This window comes from Manis javanica, chromosome 5 (genome assembly GCF_040802235.1).
Source record: "Manis javanica isolate MJ-LG chromosome 5, MJ_LKY, whole genome shotgun sequence".
Lineage (NCBI taxonomy): Eukaryota > Metazoa > Chordata > Mammalia > Pholidota > Manidae > Manis > Manis javanica.
The window spans coordinates 92,357,041-92,373,904 of NC_133160.1; the positions used below are offsets into that span (position 1 = coordinate 92,357,041).

The 16,864-nt window shown below is 37.2% G+C and overlaps 1 protein-coding gene across 1 annotated transcript in view; it reads left to right on the top strand.

The window, feature by feature from the left end:
• STPG2 (sperm tail PG-rich repeat containing 2) overlaps nucleotides 1–16,864 on the top strand; it is a 376,556-nt gene that overhangs the window by 13,775 nt on the left and 345,917 nt on the right. The window contains 2 exon segments of the mRNA XM_073237276.1: nucleotides 2,818–2,979; nucleotides 15,423–15,535. Coding sequence (XP_073093377.1) covers nucleotides 2,818–2,979; nucleotides 15,423–15,535 — 275 coding nt within the window.

Sequence of the window (16,864 nt, forward strand, 5' to 3'; positions counted from 1 at the left end):
CTCAGTCCCTGTCTTTCCCCACTGCAACAAATAATTGAAAGGCAGAGGCACAATAGTGAAGCAGAGTGAAAGTTTTATTTGAATACACTCCAACGGAGAAGAGGGCCAGAGTCAAGGTAGACAAAGGCCTTGATACGTTAGGTGGGAGGCCTATATACTGCATTCTGGGTAGGAGGCACCTCTGATTGACAAGGTGGAATTATTTGAAGGTCCACTGTGTAGAGCCATCCATCTCAGTGCTCATATCCTTTCTTATGATGAGGTGTGTTTTGGGCAGTTCTTAGTTATGTTCCATTGTGCCACATTGGGATCAGGTTGGGACCTGTTTAGCCCAGTCCTAATAGGAAAGAAGTTATCTCCCTGTAAAGTCATTGTTGTCTTCATGTGGGACCCCGTACCTGGGCAGTTTGGGTTGCTTTCCCTTCCCCTGGCTGCTCACGTCTATCTTTCTATCTAATAGTAGGATGATTCCCACTCTTAAAGGTCAGTACAAATTTTAATTATGTTTTCTGGTTCTATTCTCTTCCAGTTTCTGACCTCTGCATGGCAGGTACCATCTTGTTGCTACAGAAGAATGGTTCTAGATGTGGAATCTCTTCCCTGGGTCCAGATAAATAGTTTCATATTTCTCATTACTTGGGTGTAGAAATATATGTCCAAATTAGGTTTGATTTTTTGATCAGGGAGACACTTCACTAGAGCCTGATGATAAAATATTATATGTCATACTATATATGGCCTCACCCTTCAAATGAGACTCTGCATCTCATCTGAACCCCCTGTGTTGGGAAGGTTGCTGACATTATAATAATTCATCAAAACCGTAGTATATAGACAAAAACACAATACTCAAGAAGTAGTACCACCATTTTCTCATGTTTTCAATATAAAATGTATAATTACTTGGTAATATAACTTTTGGGCTATTTATCTGACATACAGCAGTTCCTTTTGGAATGTTTTGTAAAATCAGTAGACTTGGTAATGGTGAAATATAAAAAATCTGAAAAAAATCCTGATTAATTTTTATCACAGTTAAAAAAATCATAGTAGATTGATTTCCTATCTTCCATTGAGGTTCAATATAAATTCAGATTGCAGTTTGAAATGTAAGATAACAGAGACCTGTAGTAATGACTTTAAAAGAATCAAAATTTGAGGAGGTCTTCTCTTTTCACATGACTTTACTTTCTATGTAACTTGTTAATATTTTTACAAAATCGTTAAATTCTTTCGTAGAGCCACAGTTTTTAAACATAGGAATTGCAGTCTTATTAAAACAGTAATCATGTAGTGAATTGGCTACCTAGGAATATAATTTGACTCATTTTTAAAAGGAAGACCTCTGTGTATTCTTATAAGCTGAATGAAGATGAATAAGATGCATTCTAGGCTCAATTAATAGTGATAGTGAACAACTGACATGTGCACACAATGTGAAAGGGTCTGTTGGCAAATCAATAACTTAACAAAAAATTTGATCAATCAAAGCCAACCATTATTATTACAAATCAAGTTTTAAATGATTGCACTATGACAGTTTATTTAAACTAATATGATGAAATTTGGTCTGAATTAACTAGCTATTAGCCAGTTGATAATTTCCTGATTTTAGATAATTCAGAACTGTGGCATGGAGGTCCATGGAAGATTCCTCCTCGTGCCTTCTCTGCAGTAAATGTTGTTGACAGCTAATCTGTGTGCAAAACCAAGCTGTTGCCAATAAGCATACATAAACATCTGTGGAAATCACCAAAATGAAATTCATGAAATTAAGCAAGCCTGGATGGGGGGTTTACTCTTCCTGTACAGTATGAGTACCAGCATTTTCAGAGGTACAAATTCTCCAGAGGCCCGTCTCATACACTGTTTATTCTTGCCGTGCAGCTTTGGAGTTTCCTTTGTATCTGATCCCTGTTTTAAAACTGAGTTTGGCATTCTCTGAGTGTGTTCTAAGGACAGTACATTTTAGTTTGAGTTCAGAGTTAACACTGACAGCTGTAATTGTCATCTTCTTATTCTCTTTGATAGAGCTGTTTTCAGTCAGGAGCCTCAAGTTTCTCAGTTTGGGTTTAAAAACTATTTTCATATTAATGTGTAATATTTACAAAATAGGTATTAATTATAAAGTGCTTCTTTTAATTCTTTCTATTTTTTTTTCTTCCCAATTTAGTATAATATAAAAGGAGGCTGTAGTCTACAAAACCGGGAGAAACGTTTTCAGAAGCTTCTCTCAGATAGTCCAGGACCAGCAAGCTACAGTCTTATGCTGGAATGTTAGATACCATAAACAGAAAAGTGCTAGAGGCTAAAGAGCATCTTCAGTCAGTAAGTCGCTATCTTAAATTATGCTTCTACTGATGTTACTGAAAGTAAAATAGAAAAGGGTTAATGTTTTATGTGATATATATATTTAAAAAGTTTTTTTTTAAAGTTTGTTTTTGCCTGGCAGATACTATGATAGGCTCACACAGGTAGCCATTTTAAACTGCTGATTGTTGATGTTGACTATAAGAATGAATACCTGTTTTTAAAATCAGTAGTACTTGCTTAATTAAGGAAGATAAATTACTGAGCCAAGTGTGAAAGACTCCTTGCCTCTTAAGGTGGCTTTAATCGTAATGGTGTATATTACCTGGCTTAGTGATGAGGTGAGACTTGAATTCATTCCTTTAAATACTTTTATAGGACAAGTATTTATGGCTTATGTTATGAAACTCATTAAGTCAATATTTAATAGTTGCCTTTTAGTAAATTTTAGTGTTGGTACTTCATTCCTTCTCTTGCCTTTGAGTAATATAAAATGTTTTTTTACAGAAAGTTTCAAGGGTACCTACTGTTTCCAGAAGTATTGATATTCCTTCAATTCCTTGTGGACAGTCATATGGTTATCATATTAATGAGGATGGCAGTATTCTAAAACATTTTCCACCTGCTAGTGATAACATACTAGGCCCAGCATATTATAAACCTCAATTTGTAAGTATAATGCATTTTCTATTGAAAGTTGGGAGATTGTTTACAATTATGCATATCTTAGTTAATGTAATATTAACTGCAGTAACAAATAGATCCCCAAATCTCAGTGTTTTAATACAATAAAAATTCTTTTTCCCTCATCCATATGGGCATTCCCTGTTGATAAGAGACTGTCCTCCATGAAGAGATTCAAAGATAGAGGTTATGTCATTCATATTACTATTATCTCCAAGGGCCTTGGTGTCATCTGTATCCAGCTGGCAGAAGGGGAGTGGGATAGAGGACTGCTAGTGGGAGGTTTGTGTAGGCCAGATCTGGGAATTAAAGCTCAGTCACATGGACACACTTAACTGCCAAGGAGGCTGGGAAATACAGTCTAAATGTGTTTAAGAAGAAGAGGAAACAGGTAGAACTTACTAAAATCTCTGCTACAATGACTTATCACATGCAATACATAGATCTTCTTTTCCTCAGTTTGAAAGGGAAAAGAGCATTTTATTTATAAAAGTTTATCAATTATTTACATAATTTGATAATGTAAGCATTATATATTTAACACAGATTTAATTCAATTTTGAGTTTGTGTTTATTTTCTCATGATTAGAGTAAATTTTATATTTTGGCAGGAATACTATAGAAGTGATGTATCTTTCTCAATGCATCACATAAAAAGGCATAGGATATCTATTTATCCTGTGATTGGTGATGTTAATTAACTTGTAGTGTTTTACAGTTTTATCTAGTATAAAGTTTTTATTTTTAAAATTTATAAATATTTTATGAGAGTTACTTTAAGAATAAGTAGATATCTTTAAAATATATAGAATAAGAATATTCTTACATTAAGAATAAGTAGATACCCTCTTCTTTATCAAACTCTTGTAGATATCCTATTCTTAATCAAACTCTTATCTTCTAGTTTAGTATCCATTGATGATACCTGATTCAGTTTTTCTGTGATGTTTATCAAATAGTGGTTTTCTTCACTTCATCTTTTCCTTAACATTTATTTGTTGGCACTTTAGTATAAAGAAAAGCTTTATCTTCTTTCTCACTTATGTATTTATGTCAGTATGGATTCATGAATTACCATTTTACTCAAAGGGTTATAATTTATTACTCTAATTTATTTTGAGTTTTAAATTACCTCATATTTGATGCTTGGGAGCCCTTTCAAGCTGCTGCTTGTGTCTTTTTGATATACCCCATCATACTTAGAGCATTTCCTTACCTTCTGTCACAGTAAGATGTTCCAGGTTCACCTCATTATTTTCCCCAGCCCCAGCCTTGGAATTAACTGTTTCTTCTAGGAACTCTATTTCCATTTTCTGGAGAATAGAATTTCAAAACGAAATCAGTACACTAAATGCACACATTTCTACTGAGTTGTTATTGCTCCTAGGCCATCTCAGTTGACAGAGTTAGAAAACTATATGTATTTCTTTCTATCTGTCTATTAAAAACTTTGAGTTTATACTGACACCTCCAATTTGAATCTAACATTGATTGAATGGTTATTCTAGTCTTACTTTTCCATATTTGGACTCCCTTTTCCCACAGTGAGAAATGTGGCTCCTATTATCTTCTATCATTGTTTATTTGCATAACCCTATGAAACACTGAAAGTAGTTTCAGAATTGCTCATCTTCATTGCAAAAAACAGACTTAAGAGGGTACAAAGCTCTTACCTCTAGGTAACCTTGAGGCTCTACACAGTGGGAAGTGGCTAAGGCAGACTCATAAACTGCCTGTTGGAGCATTAAAGGTGTGTCCCAACACATGCATAGAGCACCTCTGCAAAGGTGGGAGACTTATGGATTCAAGCATATAAGGAAACCTCTGTCCAAACCATTAGTTGACTGCCCAGCTAACCAGGCTGAGACTTAAATGGAAACACATGCCAAACAATAAAAATTTAGGGGAATTAATCCAGGAAAATCACTAAACAAACAACAACAAATCCTTGGGGGTGGAGGAAGATTCTGATTTTCTGAGTGGCCACTTTATGTTATCTAAAATGTCCAGTTTTTGACAATATGAGACATGCAAAGAAAAAAAATTGGTTCATACATAGGAAAAGAAGCAATCAAGAGAAACTGTTCTTGAGGAGGTCAGAATGTTGGATATTTTAGACAAAGTCTTTAAATCAGCTATTTTAAATATATTCAAAGAAGTAAAGGAAGCTATGTCTGAAGAACTAAAGGAAAATATAAGAACAATATCTTGCCAAATAGACAATATCAATAAGGAGATAGAAATTATAGAAAAAAACCAAGTAGGAATTCTGGAATTGAACAATATAGTCATGGAAATGAAAAATGCACTGGAGGAACCAATAATAGATTTGAACTGGAATAAAAGAGAATTAGCAAATCTGAAGACAAGTCAATAGATACTACACAGTCTGATGAACAGAAAGAAAAAAGAATGAAGAAAAATAAACATAGCTTCAGAAACTTGTGGAATACCAGATATATTATTGCACAATGGGACTCCTAGGAGGAGAGAAGAAACAGGAAGGAGCAGAGAGAATATTTGAGAAAATAATAGCTGAAAGCATACCAAATTTGATGACAAACATTAATTTACGTATTATAGGAAGCTCAATGAATTCCAAGCAGGAGATCCAAGAGGTGGAAACGTTGATACATCACAAACTGTTGCTAGCCAAAGGCAAAGAGAAATCCTAAAGCATAGAGAAGTGACAAGGAATCCCAGTAAGTTTAACATTTGACTTAACTGAAACCATGGAGGCCAGCAGGCAATGGGATGATATATTCAACATGTTGAGAAAAAAGACTGCCAATCAAGAATTCTATAATAAGCAAAACTACAATAATGAAGGCAAAATTAAGACATTCTCAAATAAACTGATAGAATTTATTTCTAGTCACCCTTCAAAAGAAATATTGCCTGAAGAGATCCTTCAGGCTGAAATGAAAGGTCATTAGATAATAACTCAAATCTACACAAATTAAACAACAATGGTAAAGGTAAATATATGTCAGTATTATTTTTGGTTTGTAACTCTCCTTTTTGATTTCTGTTGATTATGAACAAACTAGAAATGATGCTTTTTTTTTTGTATTCAAATACAGATGGCATAAAACTTATAAAGAACCAGGTTACCTCTGGTACAATGGAGAGTTAAGGATATTATAAGTTGTAGATATGTTTCCTGTTCTTACCCTGAGAATCCCCATTTCTTTCTGGCTATGGGGTCTTTTGTCCCGAGTATTTTGCCCTCCCTTTCTATGCTGTATATGGCTTTCTGGGCCTTGATTTTCCCATCATCCTGTTAGTAATATCAAAATAATTAATCTTCATCTACAGACAGTGCCAGTATTTTAGATATTATTTAAGTAAGATATGCTTAGAACAATGGAGATAAATTCTGTAAAAACTACAGTGAAATTAGTGGAAGTCCTATGGTCTAATGTTTGTATATTCAGTCCAATGAAAGGAGAGGTTATAAGAGGTAGTGTAATGGAGTCAGACTGCCTGGGATTGTTTCTTGGCTACACCACTTACTAGTTATTTGTCCTTGGCCAAGTTACTTAAACACTTGGTGCAAAATTTCCTTATCCACAATATCCTGGTAAAAAACTTTGGTCTTATATATTGGAACTAGTATTTCTTTTTCACAATAGTCATAGATCTTTGGCCTTAGCTAAACAAATTCTTTGATTACTCTTAAATCTCATATTCTTTGTTTAAGATTATTTATTTTATATATGCTGTTTATTTGCTTTGGAATAATGTATCATCCATTAGAAAGCCAGAATAATGACTCCAAGCTTCCTTAGATGTACAAAACTTTTTTCACATATGAATAAACATTACTTCTACATACAAACTTTTATTTATTTCTGGCTAAATTATTATTTATGGAAGACAAAAATAGGAAAATTTATTCTACAATTTCAATAGGTCCAATTTATCTGATGACATTTTAATAATTACTGAGTCAGTCCAACTTGTATGTATTAGGATAAAAATCTAGTTCTAATTTAAGAAACCATGTTATGTAAAAACAGATTTACATATAAATTAAATACAGTTGTTAATATTTAAGAAGATTCAGCAAAATTTAATTTTAATTGAAATGTGATATTTTCTGAAATCTCCATCTTGAATTTGAGAGAACTAGAGATAGGAGAGCAAAGCTCAGTAGCTGAAGGCTTTATTTTCTTGTTTTTCCTGAAGAAAAAAAAAAAACAGGTTCCTCACAGACTACTGTGAAATTGATACTGTGGTAGTTTTAATTCAGATTTTATCCAAATTTATGATAGTTATGTTTCTCTTTAGCTACTTTTTGAGATAATACTATATGAACGCTCAGTTTCTAAATGTGAATATTAATAGAAAATTAAGAAAATAATCTAATAGATGTATAATTATTATGGTTCTTCCTTGAACTGGTGAATTATATCTGCTGAAGTTATCTTACATAGCTTAAAAATAGAAGCAACTCTGAAATTTAGTTTAAGATAAGAGGTATTTAATTTGTAAAGAGAAATTCTATATAAAATTATTTTGTATGGCATTTGAATTATAAAATTTTACATCTCTTTTTTAAAAAGAGAGTCCAGGTAATCATTAGAAATATTGAAATACTTTTCAAAGGTGGGTTTCATAAAGTTTGTGGTTGGAGTTTGTGACACTGATGAATTTGCTAATGATAACATACTGGGAGCCGCCACGCTGGAAAACAGTCTATTAGTGTTTGAACTGACACATTTTGGGACTTTAATTCTTCACCAATTCTGTCTCCATAGTTACAGAAAAGACATGGGAGCAAAGTTGCATAGCTCCTTCTTCATTTCATTGTCAGTAGGAGTGGCAGTTATAATTCTTCTTCAAGTTACATTACAGCATTACTTAACATAATACAGCTGCATGCTGAGTTTGCTTCAGTTAAGTCATATTTTATTTGCTAATGATTTTCAATGTTGACAATGACCTTGAAGTTGGTATTGTCAAACTATTTGACATAAAGAGAGTGTGATTTAGAGTTAAGAGTGCATCAATTTATTCTTCATTTCCTGTCTGCAGTTTTAAAAGCCTGAAATTTCAGATTGAACATTTACCTGAGTACTACAGAGGTTAGTGAGTTAAGTAGTGTCAATTCATATGGTTTAAATGAAATGTATTTTAGTGTATACACAGGAAAGGGATTTTGCTGATGTCTTGAATGGTATGTAAGTATGTGTATGTGTAATCTTTCCTTCTAGTGGATTACCTTAAGAATGTCAAACAATTGAAACACAAAATCACAAAAATGTAAATTAACCTAAAGAAAGCTTGGACATAATTCTGCTCAAGATCCTTAAGTGCTGCATTGAAAGAATTAATAAAACCTTAACATACGTTTTTTAGGCTATAAAAATGTGGTGTAAGAGATGATATATTACAATGCCTTGTTTTAAACACTGATTTTTTATTATTACAAATCTGTAGGCTATAGTAGTAAATCACTGTATTAGATATGCTCCTGCCTGAAATATATAAAATATCTAACATATTTAATGTGGCTATATTATATTAGAATATAATTCTATATTGTGTACTTCACTGTTTATTATGCCTAAAATCTGCAAAATTAATGAACTCAGCTTCATTTTTAAGTAAAGTATAACACAAACAAGAAATTTTGCTCTTTCTCCCATCAAAACTATATGTGCCTTCAAACCATGTCTATATTATGTAATTCCATTTGAAAGCTGGTCTAGAACACTTACTTTAGCAAAAGATAGTGTTGGGTGGCTTGGCATTCTTTCTGTTCTTAAAGCTCTTTAGGGTGCAGCTGACTTTGGCGTTGCCACTGACTCAACAAATAGGCTGCTTCTCCACTCCTCTGGTGGATGCCATGGTTCTTCCAGTTCTCTACTGTCTTTGGCTGTTCTGCTGAACATGTCAGGCTTTACCATTTTTTATAGCATTTGTCTCTGTACCCAGCCCCAAAGCCTTTGATGGTCTGACTGCCTTATTTCCCTTTGTTGTACTCAGGAGTGCCAAAGCAGTGCCGACTTACATGTTGTAGAGATTGGGGGATAGCTCTTTCTCAAGTTTTATTCACAGCTCTGTTCATTCTAGGCCTGGGCTTGGGAATCATGTTTGGATGGACAATGACTTTTAAAACTTACCACTAACAGACTGGACAATCTACATATAATAATAATAATAAATTTATTTGATGTAGTGCCCTATAATGTTATAGCTTCATAGTGTGTTAAAGCTGAACATCCATAGTGAAGAGGAGAAATACCACTGTTATAATCCATTAGAAAGGATCTGCATATCAATAATCTAAGCATACTGAGACTACTTAGAGTGATGGAAATATGCTTAATGGAACAAGGATTAGTTCTTTTTATTTATGTAACAAGTTTCTCAGTCTTCATTGGATTGTGGATATAAACGATAGTCACAACTGTGTTAATAACTCAAATATATGTCTGTTGTTTCCTCCTACTGGTGTAGAGGACCTCTGGCCTTCTGAAAAGTTTCTAGAAGTCCTCAGGGCCTGTCTCAGCCATGCTCCTGAAGAACTCTATTTCCCCTGAGACAGCTGCTGCTCCACCAGGCCCTTCTGTCTCTTACCAGATGGTGCTCTCTGCTGGGCATTTCCACCGGTGTACTCGATCACAGCTAAAGCTGTGTGATGAGCTGGGCTGAAGTTGGGGGGATAATGCTTTTCTCATTTTTTGTTATACTCTGTTAGAGGGGTCTAAAAGTGGGGCTGATTTTAACTGTTTTAATGAAACAGGTCTTTTAGATTTTTATCATAGCCCTTTTGCATAAATCCAGTGGGGCTGTCAGGAGGCACATTCAGTCAACAGAAATTACTCAATATTTAGCTTTCCACTCTTTTGACGTGAAGATTTTCTTAGTGAGTGTCAGCCTGATTAGCTCCTTCCTGTAGGATCAGTTGTCACATTCACCTTCTGGTTTGCTCTCTTAATTCATTACATTCCAAAATATGTCTGAATCTTCCTTGAACATAGCTGGTAACTTCCTGTTTCTGTTCCTTCAGCTCCAACATTCTTTACCACTCCAAGCAAGGAACAAATGTGGGGATTTACTAAAATCAAAGCAGGGGAAAGTACAATTTAATTTCTGTATGAGATTGTATCTATGAAAAGAGAATCAACAAAGGTTCCATTTCACTTTGTAAACATCAAAGTTTTGTCAGAGTTTGCTCTATTTAATTCTTTAAGTTCAGGTGGGTGTTTAAGGGAAAGTTTAGTTGGCTTATATTTTATAATATCTGAGGGCTAGCTGTTAGTGGGAAGTTTTAAGAAGTAAGTCATTTTCACATGGTAGTGAATTTTAGTGCTGTGCCAACTTTCTTTTTGGGCTTTCTGTGGCATCCCAAAGCTTTCTGGAGTGGTGGTTCTAACTAGAAAGTCTGTCCTCATTAGGGACAGGGACAGTGCTAATTTATTTCTGATCATATATGCCAAGAATAGAATGGGTGTTAGCATTCTCTTCCATCACTTCATGTAATGACCCTGGTGCAAATCATCATGGGTTTTAGTACTTTTGAGAATTGCTTCCTACTCACTACCTAAGAGTCCATTCTTAATCTCCAATTTCTGTCTTTCTGGGGACATTAATAAGGTTCAGCTGAGGTTCTCTTCACACCCAATGATGCCTTTCTCTCATTCTAGTCTGTGCTGTGCTGTGTTTTCCAGTATTTTCTTGAATTTTTGGAATGTGAATGATACCTTCCCTTAGTTTTTGAGCATGTTAATTTGTGTTTATTTTATACATTTCTTTTGAAATTTTGGTAGGAGTGGGCAGATGTGAGTTTGAGTCACCATTTTAAAGTGGAATAATGCTTTTTCTCACTAATATTGCTATTTATTTTATTAACATTGTTTATAATGGTAACATTATTTGAGAGAGGTTGGTTTCACTGTTGTAGAATAGTCACATCGAACAACTGACAATGTAGTAATAGTCACATTGAACAACTGACACTGTGTTCAAACCCTACAGTCCTGACACTGAACTAAAATTTATGTTATGGGGATTTTATTCAGTATATATAAAAATTGTTTTAGTAAACTCAGATTTTCTTAAAAGTATATTTTTACAAATATGAATGTGGGGGAAATGGAAGTTCCTATGGCCAGGATCCTCACCTGACTCTAACCTACTTGATGATGTAACTGGCCTACTGCTAGGCTACTGCTTCCACACCTGTAGGCGATAAGTTGCTATTGACTGAGTCACTATATAAAGAGCTCTGCCCAGTACTCTGGGTGGAGGCAGAGACAGAGGTGGGCAGACTGTTGGATGCAGACATGATTCTAGTGTTTGACCTGTTGTCTTGCCAATGGGTTTCAGCCCTGGGCAAGTTTGCTATGGATTCAGTGTGACCAAAGAAAATGACAGCAAAACATTCTTGGGGTGAAAGGGTTATACCCAACTTTATTTCCAGGTGGCAGGTCAGTCACTAAAATCCCATTCACTCGGAGTGAGTCTGTATGGAGCAAGCCAGTCTCTGCCTCTGGGCCCCTCTGTCTGCACAGCTGTCGTCTGGGCTTCTCTGCACAGCCATCCCACAGAGCTGTCCTCTGGACCTCTCTGCACAGTCATCCCACACAGCCGTTCTCTGGGCCTCTGTCTTCGGCGCTGCCACCACTCCAGCCTCTGCTCTGTTCTCCTGCAGCCTTGCAGCCCTGCCACTGTGTCATGCCCAGAGCACTAGGTGGAACTCTTTTCATAGAGGCAACAGCCATGTATTGCCCACAGGTGTGCAGTGAGCTAGTCAACCACAGCCAGGTGAGAATCCTGGCCACAGGAACTCTCATTTTATCCACACCTGTCGCCATAAGAATAAATCTGTGTATAAGCCCTTTTACCCCAAAAATGTTTCATTGTCATTTCTAAGTCTCAGTGAATCTGTATTAAACTTGTCCAGCACTGAAACCCTCAGGCAAGGCAGTGAATTAAAGAATACGTTAATAGTGTAGAGTTTACCTTATCATCAGTTAAAAGATGACTTTTAAAAAGATTCTTAAATGATTGCTCAATTTAGAATGTATTAGGTTAACAGAAGAGAATATGTATAAGAGAGGCTACTACTGTGCTGTTATATACTTTATTAGTTTCTAGTGAAACCAGGTGCTTTTAACTTCTCTAAAGTGAACTTTTTAATGGGTCATGCTTAGTTCTGACATTTTTTATAGTAGATAAAAAGGAAAAGTATTTCTTTGGCATTAAAGGATTGATCTTGACCTCAAGCATTAACAATAAAATGAACTGGGGGTAGTGTTTAATATATTACCATTTAATTTGTTATCATATATTTGTTACTCTGAAAACTTTGCATGAATATGTTATAGCTTTAAATACCAGGTAATTAGAAGTTATACCTGTTGGTGATGTCTGAATTTTAACTTGATTTCTTGAAATTAATTTATTTTTAATTACAATAATTTTTAATAGGCTTTCCTATTCCCTAAATCATACAGTTCTCCCACCCTTTCCCTTTTTTAAATGAAAAGGAGCTCATTTTCAATGTCCTTAAGGGTTTATAATGCTGAGAGCATACTGTCAAGAGCAAAGTTGCTCCTATTGGTTGAGGATATGCTAAAACAAGAGGCACTCTTTTAGGAATCCCAGCTGACTGGAGGAAGATGGGGCACAGCAGTAGTACCTTAGCTTGAGATCTATCAAGGAAGATGTAGTGTTGTGGATAAAATGAAAGTTCCTGTTGCCGGGATTCCCACCTGGCCCTGGTTGGCTAGCTCCCTACACATGTGTGGGCAATACGTTGCTATTGACTCTATATAAAGAGCTCCGTCCAGTGCTCTGGGTGACACTGTATCACAGCTACAAGGCTGCAGGAGAGCAGAGTAGAGGCTGGAGTGGTGGCAGTGCTGAGGACAGAGGCCTAGAGAACAGCTGTGCTGGCAGGGATGCTGTCTTGCCAATGGGTTTCAGCCCCAGGCAAGTTTGCTATGGATTCAATGTGACCAAAGAAAGTGACAGCAAAATGTTCTTGGGGTGAAAGGGTTATACCCAACTTAATTTCCAGGTGGCAGGTCAGTCACTAAAATCCCATTCACTCAGAGTGAGTCTGTTTGCAGTAAGCCTGTCTCTGCCACTGGGCCCCTCTGTCTGCACAGCTGTCCTCTGGGCCTCTCTGCACAGTTGTCCCACACAGCTGTCCTCTGGGCCTCTGTCCTTGGTACTGCCACCACTCCAGGCTCTGCTCTGCTCTCCTGCCGCCTTGCAACCATGCCACCATGTCCCACACAGAGCACTGGGCGGAGCTCTTTTTATAGAATCAACAGCCATGTAATGCCCACAGGTGTGCAGTGAGCCAGTCAACCAGGGCCAGGTGAGAATCCTGGCCACAGGAACTCTCATTTTATCCACAGATACTCAGAGGCAGAGACTGGCTTGCTGCATGCAGACTTACTCTGTGAACGGATTTTAGTGAAAAAAAGTTGGGTATAACCCTTTCATCCTAAGAACATTCTACGGTCATTTCTTTGGTCACATTGAATCCATAGTGAACTTGACCGGGGCTGAAACCCATTGGCAAGACAATTGGTGACAGTCAGCAGGGTTCATTCTTGACCAAGGAAAAGAAAAGGCTGCTGTCTTGCCAATGGGTTTCAGCCTGGGCAAGTTCACTACAGATTCAGCATGACCAAAGAAATGACAGTAGAACGTTTCTTTGGGGTGAAACGGTTTATTACCCAGCTTGTTATCCTGGCGGTAGGTAGAGCACTAGTATCTCTGCCTCTGCTCAGAGCACTGGGCCGAGCTCTCTATATAGTGCAATAATAGCTTATTGCCTAAAGGTGTGGAAGTGGTAGTCTAACAACAGTTACATCATCAGGTGGTTTAAGTTCAGTGAGGATCCTGGCCATAGGAACCCCATCTTTCCCACAGTTGCCCTCATGGGAGGAGTGTTTCAGCAGGCTGCACCTATGGACGGGAGTGTCCCTCTGTGGACATGTACTGTGAAGGGGTGGAGGACTGGGGTCCACTCCAAGAGAAAGAAAATTTGTTGCTGACTAAAATCGTGTCACTAGGAAGGGCTGTGGAAATAGTAAAGGATGACATGGTAGCCCAGAGGAAGCAGCATGAGAAGGAGCAGTGGCCCGAGGAGTGGCCCGAGAGGAAGGAGCATGAAAGCTCAGGCTGCCAGGTGCTGTGGGCAGGTGAAGGGTGTAGCAGAGCCATCAGCCCCAGAAATGGAGTGGAGGTTTGACGAACAGATGGCGGTGGAGGCCCTGCCAGTGCCGGAGGCATCAGCCCCTCCTCGTCTGAGACCCTACCTGGTTGAAAGCTGGTGGAAAGCCAGAGGGACTCGGCTACCACGGGTTCCTCCAGGAGAGGTGCAGCCCTGTCCTCAGGCTGTGGAGCACTCCATGCTCTGCTTCTATCCTCAGGCTCAAGCACAAAAGGAAATACGGTCTGCTTTTTGAAGAAAGAATTTAAAAGGCCCCCGTGAAGGTCACAAGGACTCAGGTGTGGGTTGGTTTGAAAAGGCAGGAACAGACAGAAAGAAATCAGTGGCTGGAGCTGTGGCAGTTGAGACCAGAGCAGCGGTTCAGGCCACTGAGGACAAAGCAGAAGGCAGAGATAAAGCAACAAGATCGGCCTGTGTGTGACTTTATGCTGTAGAGGCTGGAGAAAGTGGGTATTGTAAGGCCCACCTACAGTCCTTTTGGTTAACTCATTTGAGTAGAACTGGTTTTAATACAGCCAGGATGACCACTTGTGGCAATAGATCTCCTCAGGTTTGAGGGTAATTTGTTGTACTTTTTGTTATTTGTATATTGTTGTAGCCTCTATTGTTATTATGGAATTTGGTTACAATACTCCATCTTTCTCGCACAGGGACCATTGCAGAGGACTGAGGGCACATAGATTGAGAGGAGAGAATCCTGGAGGGGTGGAGTGTGGATAAAATGAAAGTTCCTGTGGCCAGGATTCTCGCCTGGCCCTGGTTGTCTAGCTCACTACACATGTGTGGGCAATACATTGCTACTGACTCTATATAAATAGCTCCACCCAGCGCTCTGGGTGACACGGTGGCACAGCTACAAGGCTGCAGGAGAGCAGAATAGAGGCTGGAATGGTGGCAGTGCCAAGGACAGAGGCCCAGAGGCAGAGACTGGTTTGCTGCATGCAGACTTGCTCTGAGTGAACAGGATTTTAGTGATTGACCTGCCACCGTGGAAATAAAGTTGGGTATAACCCTTTCACCCCAAGAATGTTCTACTGTTATTTCTTTGGTCACATTGAAACCATAATGAGCTTGCCTGGGGCTGAAACCCATTGCCAAGACAAGAGTTTACTAGTGGAATCCGCTTGGTTAAGGCTGCCTTTGCTTTAGATTTAGACTTAAAGATAAACATTGTTTCATGACTTATTTAAATTCTGTCTCATATTCACTTTTTTTTCTTTAGGATTGTTCTAATACAACTTTGAAATATAAGGGAATACATTTTGGAAACTCTTTGCGAAGACTAGAGTTACCTATAAAATCAGGACCTGGTCCTGGACAGTATGATATAGTCCAGTAAGTAAAAAGAAAAGTATGCCTTTAATGTAATTCTTGACTATAAAGTATTCTAATAATTTAGACTAGGCTATACTGTTATGAAAGGAAAAAATCAGTATGAAAAACTCTAGGAAGTATTAGATTTTAGAGCAACTTATATGAAAACTGCTGCTTTTTTGTAAACAAGATCCTGTGTAACCTGATTTATACATATTACCTCATTTAATCTTCACAAGTCTCTGTGTAGTTACTATTGTTATACATATTGTACCAGTGAAATGTGCAAGGGTCTAAGAGAATAAATAGCATTCAAGATCTAGTGGCTTTAACTCAGGCCTGTTGATGATACAGCCCATCTACCTAAGTACAAACTATATTGTGTTTAATTATAATATAGACAGATGATCACAGGAAATATGAAAGAAGGTGATTCAGGATTTTTCATCTTGTCCCTGGACCTGGTGTCCATTCTTCTGACTACATGATAGATTTAGAAGGCTTTCTCAGTGTGTGGGTCAGAGCCGTAGCAATAGATTGGAAGCAATATTTATGAAGTTTTAACTTGGAAATACATTTCTTGCAAAGTAACTCTTTCTGCCTTTTTTTTTCCTACTCCTGCAAGAAGGACTTAGATATCGTCCATGGAAGATAAAATTGAGTAACAAATACCATGTTGTCCTTAAGATCTACTACCCCTTTTCATCAAATTTAACAGGGTCCAGGTTACCTACCTGATTCTTTCTCTCATAGAAAAAGTTTCCTCCTAAAAAGTCCCTAAATGATTCCACACTCAATTAGTTTGCTAGACATCTTCAGACAAATCTGTATACCAGGGGTGGGTGTGGCTAAGACTCTGGCTTGGACACCCTTGCTACTGTTCATTGAACATACCTGTTAGAATTCTTTCTTTGTGCTGATACTAAATTTAATAACTGAGAATACTAAGGATAAAACATGTCCTTTGTTTTTGGGAATTTATACTCTATTTTCTTTTTACTTCTCATTGTCCTAATATGGGAGATACACCTTATATTTTTATTCTTTAGTAGTTACACTAGAACATTGACATATATATTTAACTTAATGGGGTCTAAACTTAATATCTTTTCATTCTTCTAAATAAAACGGTTTATCAAGTGCTCCAACTCTGTTCATCCCTTGATATATATACTTTTGTTATTTGGTATTCTAATCATCTACCTTTTCTTCTTCCAGTCTGGGCAGTTTGCTCGCTCTATCTATCTATCTATCTATCTATCTATCTATCTATCTATCTATCTATCTATCTATCTATCTATCATCTGTCTATCTATCTATCTATCTATCTATCTATCTATCTATCTATCT